Raw genomic sequence first — 8220 nt, 5'->3', positions numbered from 1 at the left:
CTGTACAATCCAATTAACTCTTCACTTACATATCATAGGCATAAAATCACTTGTTATTTTTTAGAAAATTCTGTTGTTTCATCTACTATAATTGCATACAACTTTCTAGAAATTCCTGTCATTATTTTAAGAGCCACCATTACCATTATCTCATTTTGAATAAATGGACTTGTGAATTTGTCTCAGTTCTTTCTCAGTCACTTGTGTATGTTAGGATCAGACTCTGCTGCAAACAGTACATTATTAAATTTGCTGTCAGTCTCTCCATTTATTCATGAATTATCAGCTTGTTCAGTAGAATGAACTTATACTGCAAGTGCTCTTGAAGCAAGATAATGTACAACTAGCTTCTTTAAGATCTTCCAATTGTCTTCTTTCTACTGAGGATACTGAAAAAATAACATGAAAATTTTCTCTGGTAGACTTTGCAGAATATCAACTGCTTTGTGATCAAATGAAGACCCTTGATGCCTCTAAAACATGTCATGCATTGGCCCTTTTCCAAATATGCAATACAAGGTGTATGAAAGTTTAATCTAACTACTTACTTAAAAAGTGGTTTGTACCTAAAAGCTTACTGTAGTAGAAACAAATCAATTGTGTCAATAATTGATTTTTTAATATAGGGCCGAATTGTGGTTTGGGGTCAACTACGAATGAAAAAAAATGTTTTCTTGGTGAAATATGAACTAATTAAAAATAAAAAACAACAGCAAAAACAAAGCAACAAAAACCCAGTGATCCAGTTTGGGATGAACTGTTCACCCAAAACAAAATGACTTGTTTAAAATTGGAAAAAAAATCCCTCCAAACCCTGAAATATTAAGTTGGCACTTTAGTTTTATGGTCATGACAGTCTTTGGAAAATGGTTTAAAATGTGACTGAATGATGAAAGAAAAGAATCTACATGGGATCTTTTGAGCCTACTAAAAAAAAGCTCATATATTTTGTTTATATTAACCCCCATGTTCCTTTTACATGTAGAGAGTATGACAAAGAGAAGACTAAAGATAAGGTAGCAGCTGGAAGTAGTAGGTGATAATCCTGTTGGAAACTGCAAATGGACAGCCCAGAACTCATTGACTCTATGTTGGTGAGCATATGCCATCCCTCCTTTTGTAGAAAGTACAGGGTAGAAGTAGATAAAAAGGCCAGATTGGAGGCTCTGGCCTGAGTAGAGGGCTAGGCATATCCTAGTTCTTCCTAGATACTGGGGATCAGAGGTGCTCTGAGAGAAGAAAACAAGAACCAGTAACTTTTTGAGACAAAGAGGGAAATGACCAGTATGGCTGCAGAGTGAAAAGTCCTCAGAATGATCCCATTCAGAATTCCCCACACAAAAGTCCCCTTCTTAAGATGACGCTGCTGGCTGAGCCATTTCCCATCCAGGAGAGAAAGGCAATGCAGTCACTTTCAACCCAACCCTGTTCATTTCCAGGGGAAGGGAGGGATTTCAAGCAGCTGAGACCATCAGAAAACCATACCCACTTGGATTAAAGAGATCAGATGATGCATTACCAGATTATGCTCCTGCTATAACAACAACAGTGTAAAACTGATTAATGGCTACTTTATTATTCTGTAATAAAGTGTTATAATTGCAATCCTGTAAATAAAAAAATGTTGGTTTTCCTGCTCCTTGTTATATTTTCTGCCTTATTTGTAATGATGTAGCTGTCTGCTTGCATACTCATAGGCCTGATCCCACAAACACACACCTACGTAAGTTTACTTAAAGCAAGCTTGTGGCCTGTGATACTTGGGTAACACAAGGGTGATATAACGCTGGGGGGAAAGATTCAATAGGCTCAAAAGCAGAATTCTGAAAACACGGTGAAACGCTGTCATGCTTTGGTTAGGGTGACGTGTTGATGATACAAGATGTGAGACATGTTGGTGCTGGACTGCTTGTCCCGCTGCTTGTAGCATTGCGATGAAGCAGTGACGACAGCCACGTGCTGAGATCACAGCTCCACCTCGCATCAGTGCTGCACTGATACAGTTCTATAAGCTGTAAGGTCCTGGCACCACGGGGGCACCTTGGAGTGAAACAGGGGCTTGCGTGGTGGGGATACAGGCTCTTCTTGCTCCTGGGCAGTAACAGCATTGCCCCATGACCCGATTATCCGCGTGGGGCTGCCAAGACCCTTTCACCCACCCAGTAAACTCATACCGTTGACTCAATGTTTACGTTCAATATATATACAGGCAACCTCCGCTTAGCACTCTTAAGTGGTTCCTGAAAAAACAAGTGTTAAGTGAAACTGAAAGTATTTGACGACCCAAGATGGAGACCGCAATTGTTTTTAATGACCCAAGATGGCCCAATGGCCGTCATTAAAACGTTTTTAATGACTCACGTGGAACCACGAGCATTATGCAGAAACGTGCCAAGCGCTAAGTGAAATCAGGTATCAATTTAAAATGAGTGTTATGACAAAATGGCACTAAGCGGGGGTGCCTGTATGTTCACTAGGCCCGTGGCTATTACAGCACGTTGAACATGCAGTTTGCGAGTGACGTCACCCCCACGCTGTGCTGAAACATGATGTCACCTTCAGATGTCCACAGGAGAGTCCCAAACCGGGGTGGGGGGAGTCTGAAAACCCTGAAATGGGATGTGTATCCCAAATCTGAAACAATAAAACCCGGTCCGGACGCACCCATCCCAGCCTGGGTGACAATGGCGCCTGGCAGTGACGTCACCGCGCCGAATGGCTGCCTCCAATCAAGGGTAGGGGGAGGGAGGCAGCGCGTGACGTCACATGCGTGAGCACGCCGCGGGGGCGGGGCGGGGCTGGCGCCGAGAGAAGGTCGCGCGAGTGACCGGGATCTGCTGTCACCGCCGCCATGTTGTCCGTGGCCGCTCGCGCCGGGCCGCTGGGCCCCTTCCTGTGCGCCGTGGCGCACGGCGTGCCCGGGCCGCTCAAGCAGGTGGTGCCGGGGGTGGTGGTGCCGGCGGTGGAGGTGCCGGCAGAAGGGCTGCGCCTGCACGCGATGCGGAGCCTGCTGGGCCGGGACCTGCCGGGCGGCCGTACGGCCCGCGGGGGCCTCGTCGCCACAGCCAGCGTCAACGGTGCGGGCCGGGGCCGGGGCTGGGGCCGGGGACCCCCCGGGTCCGAAATGCGGGGGCGGGGGGCCCAGTGCCTTAAGTGGCCGGGTGGGAAACGCTGCTTGGCACTTGTACTGCTCTGTCTGGAGAAGCCTGTTGTGATGAGCTGGTAGAAAAGCAGCTTGCAAGTCAATGAGACCTTACCAGTCAATCTCCCTGACAAGGGGAACAAGCTGTGTGCCTTGGTTAGAGCTCTTTCCCAGATTGGTTTTCATTTAAATCCCAATTCAGATTGAGTTGACATTTTAAAAGGCTGATTTGTAGTAAGTTAGATACCTGATTGAAGGGCATTGTTTCTTCTGCAGCAGGGGCAGCAGCTGTTTCACGCTGCGTGTTGGGACAGCCCAGCTTCAACAGCGTGTGGGGACTGAGAAGGGTTTGTCTGTGTCTGTGTCTGCGCTGGGGAGCTGCGCTTGTGCTGCTGCTGCTTCGCCCAGTTGAGGTGTGAGCACAGCTTCCAGCGAGAGAGGAGCCGCGCCCATGCTGCCTCTGCTGCTTTTCCCCACTCTCTTGCTGCTCCATTTGCACTATGGGCAGAGCTGGAAGCTGCCCAGCCTGGGCTTGGGCCTCCACCACCTGAAAGCTGTGCCCATACTGAAGGTGGGGAGCAGGGATGGGGACAGGTGGTGGCAATTGCAGGCACAGGTTCCAACCGCTTGGCCCTAGTGCAGGTATGGGCCCTCTGGCTCTAAGGGCTGGATCCAGCCCATGGACTGTATGTTTCCACTGCCTGCTCTGCAGTGAACATTTTACAAAACAAAGTGAGCATTAACTGTAGTTAGCAAAGTAAGTTGTAACCTTAGGCTGATTTTTTTCAAAGGTGCAAAAGTGCCAAAGTAAAGGCACTTTTGAAAATCCCTGTGCACACTAAGCCTGCTCAGCATGCAGTGAAATGAACAGGATGAAAATGCCACTTGATCCTTTGCCAGCATCCCTATGTATATAAACATGAAGGTAATTGCATTTGGAAAAATTAAAATACCAATATTCGCTCCACTGTAAATGGCAAAAATACGGATACCTAATGCAGTACATGAAACCAGGACACTTAGGATGATACCAAATTTCACTTATGAAACTTGACTTCACATCAGAAGTTAAGGCCCTTTTCCTCCAAGCTACATAATTGAAAAAGCTGCAGTACTCAAAATTAAAGGTGGACTTAGTATGACTGTATATTTAAATGTGATTGTGATAGCTTTTGCCTTAAGGGGTTTTCACGGGTTCTATTTTTTAAAGAGAGTTATTCTTTAAAAGATGTTTTAAATAATTTGTGTCTAATTTTTTTAATTTATGAGTGAAGATCAAACTCTTTCTATGCCCAGAAACTGGGGCTTGCAGGATCTGTTGCCTTTGACATTTGGGACCTGCATCTGAATTCATGGCAACTTAGGTCCCCACAATTCAATGTTTAGGGTTGCTTTCCAAGATAACCTGTATTAAAATATTACATGTCTTGTACACAGCTACACTGATCAGAAGCCACTGGTATATCTTTCTTTAGTTCAGGGGTCAGCAGTATTTTTTAGCAGAGTGCCAAAACCCCTTGCAACCTCAACTTGTAAGATGTAGGCATACCAGGGGTGGATGCTGGGGGAGCTGCAGGGGGCCCAATCCTTGTTGTGGCAGCTCTGCCCCAGCCCCTTCCCAAAGGTGTGCATGCCAAGCAAAATGCCTTCATGTGGCATGCACGCCAGGGGTTGCCTACCCCTGCTTTAGTTGTGTCTCTGTTAGCTAGTATGTATTTAGTAATGTTTCCAGCATGCTATTGTATGGTGTGTCTACAGACAAATGGGAACTATAAAAGACGGATCTTTGGTTCTTACAGCTACTGATGTATTTTGGGCTGGCAGCTTACAATGAAACTAAAATGTCAAGATGTGAATTTTTGAGCAATAGTTTAATATCCTTACTAATAGAGCAACAAATTTATCCTTGTATATAGCTTGAGTTAATACCAGAATAAATTATACTTCTCTGGTGAAGCGATAACATGGAGTACTTTAAAATTAACCTAAAACTGTTGCATCATTTAGCTCCTTACTGGATGTTCTTTTAGCTCCTAACTGGATGTCTTTTAACTTGTGACCTTAAAACAAATTTGCGTTTCTTGGCTTCTTCACCAAGTTTTTATACTAAAAAGATGCCTCTTTTCCCACAATTAGTTCCAATTTGTTGTAATCTCTACACAATAATTTCCTTTGCAAGAGTCCCAAGAGTTCTTGTAAACCCTTTAAAGTGAATGTTAATCTCAGACGTTACCCATGTCAGTTTCTGAACAAACTTAAAAATCTTTGCAGTGAAGCTAAATAGCTGTGTGCACTTTACAGATTGTATCATTGCAAGCAGTGTTTTCCAAGTTTTTTAAGAACTAATGTGTGCTCTGTTGTTTCATTTTGTAATTTGGTGTTCATTAGGCAATTAGCTTTTGATTTGCCTGATGGGGAAACCTACCAAATAAGAAGCATGTATTATTTTTGACTTGGTGCATCATTGACATTAAATACAAAATTGGGAATCTAGCCTGTGAAGTTTGGGAATTGGATTTAAGACCTTAGAGGCCAGTTAATAATTATGTTCTTTACTTTGAAAATGGTACAAGATGAATAGGGGGTTGTGAAACTTGAATGGTTCTGCTTTGAGATTGGGACATTATCAAAACTGATTATTCTGGCGGCAGTCTTGGAATTGTGGTATGCCTGTGTTTCACATAGTCCTATTCAGGTTAAAGTTTAGCATATACTTGTAGCCTTGACTAGCAAACCCTTCACTGCTTTATTAAATCCAAGTTTTTTGGCCCAAAAACACTGGACTGAAAACTTTTAAACAAAATCCCATTAAGAATTTATCCTGGTTTTCCACCTTCCTGGTGACCATGGCGATCTCTCCTACTCTAGAAAACTAGAATTTAGAATCGTAGTTAAAAGGACACTGGCAGTGATGCTAGCACTGACATTTAACCTCTTTGTTTTTAACTGAGAATAACTTGATTTGTAGAAACATTAATGTTTGAAGTAAAATTAAGGCTAAGCCAGCAGTCATAGTAAGAAAAGTATGGTAATTGGCAATTCTATTATGTTAAAATATCTTAATTGTCCTCTATTGTAGTGGTGGAAAATGTGTTAATTTTGATATACAAAAAAACTAGAACTCTTGGTTCCAAAATGATACTTTTTATTAGACCAACTGGGAAATTGCAAGAAAGTTGTCTTTTTCTGCAAGCTTTCAGTATCCAAGTCCCTTCATCAGGCTCTGGGAAAAGTAGAGATGGTACAAGATGGTAAAAAGTCCCCATAGGTAGGAAATAAGCTTCATTTTTGCACAGAGGGAGCTGAAGATGGAAGGCTGTCCCTCTGAGTCGGTGGGAGTCTTTGTGAGCTGTGCTGTGTTGCTCTTTGATGTGTAGATCAGGTAGGATTCCTTCCCTGGAGGTGTCAGATGGCAGGCAAGGAGGTAGAAAATCTTTCTTGTTTTCTCCAATGAATTTTAAAGTCCCGTTTAATTCTGATATTGAATAGTGTAATAATGTTCAGAATTAGTCTCAGGTTTCTTTAATATTAGACCTATGACTTTGTGTCAGACACTGGGAAGAAACATCAGTTAAATGAAGCTCACTTTATTCTCAGCTGTTTCTCAAACAGTCTTTTTCTTCTATTATAACAACATGGTAGTTATATTCTACTAACACTGTGCTCCTGTTTACAAAGCTTACTGTTAAGATTTGCTCCTTTTATGCAGAGCATTATGGACCTTCTGCCTTTCATCTTGCATTCCTGGAAATGGAACAAAATATATTTAATAGAATAATGTGGTCATTGTAATTTAAGATACGTGCAGTTAATTGATTGTGGGTTTGTCTCTCTTTGCAGCACCTGCTAGTGTTCGTTATGTTCACAATGATGTCACAGTACCTGACTTCTCTGACTATCGTCACCATGATGTGTTAGATAGCACCAAGTCTTCACGAGACAGCGGTGATGCTAGGAGAGGCTTCTCCTATCTGATGACTGCAACAACATGTGTAGCCACTGCGTATGTTGCCAAGAACGTTGTTACCCAGTTTATTTCCAGCTTGAGTGCTGCAGCTGATGTGGTAGCAATGTCAAAGATTGAGATCAAGTTGTCAGATATTCCTGAAGGCAAGAACGTGACTTTCAAGTGGAGAGGAAAACCTCTTTTTGTGCGCCACAGAACCCAGGATGAGATTAATCGGGAAGGAGCAGTTAGTTTGGCTGAACTCAGAGATCCACAACATGATATAGAAAGAGTAAAGAAACCAGAATGGCTCGTACTGATCGGTATCTGCACTCATCTTGGTTGTGTACCCCTTGCTGGTGCTGGTGATTTTGGTGGCTATTACTGCCCTTGTCATGGGTCACATTATGATTTGTCTGGCAGAATTAGAAAAGGCCCTGCTCCATTAAATCTTGAAATTCCATATTATGAATTTACAAGCGATGATCTACTTATTGTTGGTTAGATGACTGGGCACTTGGTTACTTTCCTTCATCTTGTTCTGTATACACTCTGTAAAAAGGTTAATTAAGATTCTGGTGTAACGGAAAGACGGGTGATCCTAAAGCATAGCCAGTTGTCCTCTCACACTTTAAGACAGAAGTCTGCTTGAATGCTTTCTTGTGTTCAGTTTTAATAAAGAATCAAGATGAGTGAACTTTTGTCTGACTTACTATCACAAGGTATAATTTTCTCACTGCCTGATTAAAGAAATACTACAAAATACATAAGGTAGTAAATACTATGTTATGTTCTTCTATATAGTTACTTGCCTCGACTTAACATGTTTCTACCACAACTTCCTGGCAAACAAATAGCAAAAAGGAGGAATAGCTGAAATTAGAATAATTCTGTAACAGTCACCTGACTTGACACTTTCTCTCTGATTCATAAGTAAGATTTGATTAATTCATTTTCATGAGCACCATTAATCTATCACTTAACATGAGAAACCACTCAAATTCTTCATGGTACCATGAAGGATGTTCCCAATTGTATGTGTGTTATATAAATTTTCCTTCAGTTTGTAATATATGGGGGCTATTGACCTTTGTGACTTTAAGAACAGAATGCTATTTTAATAATCTAGCCT

The 8220-nt window shown here is 42.3% G+C and overlaps 1 protein-coding gene across 1 annotated transcript; it reads left to right on the top strand.

The window, feature by feature from the left end:
- The first annotated feature begins 2830 nt into the window (after window positions 1-2830).
- LOC109310562 (cytochrome b-c1 complex subunit Rieske, mitochondrial) lies at window positions 2831-7785 on the top strand. Its single transcript, XM_019535794.1, has 2 exons — window positions 2831-3077; window positions 6983-7785. Exons 1-2 carry the CDS (start codon window positions 2852-2854, stop codon window positions 7591-7593), a joined length of 837 nt encoding a protein of 278 aa, XP_019391339.1. The 5' UTR covers window positions 2831-2851; the 3' UTR covers window positions 7594-7785.
- Window positions 7786-8220: the final 435 nt, after the last annotated feature.

Source organism: Crocodylus porosus, unplaced genomic scaffold (genome assembly GCF_001723895.1).
Source record: "Crocodylus porosus isolate Cpor-Errol unplaced genomic scaffold, CroPor_comp1, whole genome shotgun sequence".
Taxonomy (NCBI): domain Eukaryota; kingdom Metazoa; phylum Chordata; order Crocodylia; family Crocodylidae; genus Crocodylus; species Crocodylus porosus.
The sequence above is the reverse complement of the archived record's forward strand: the minus strand, read 5'-3'. Positions and strand labels throughout refer to the sequence as shown.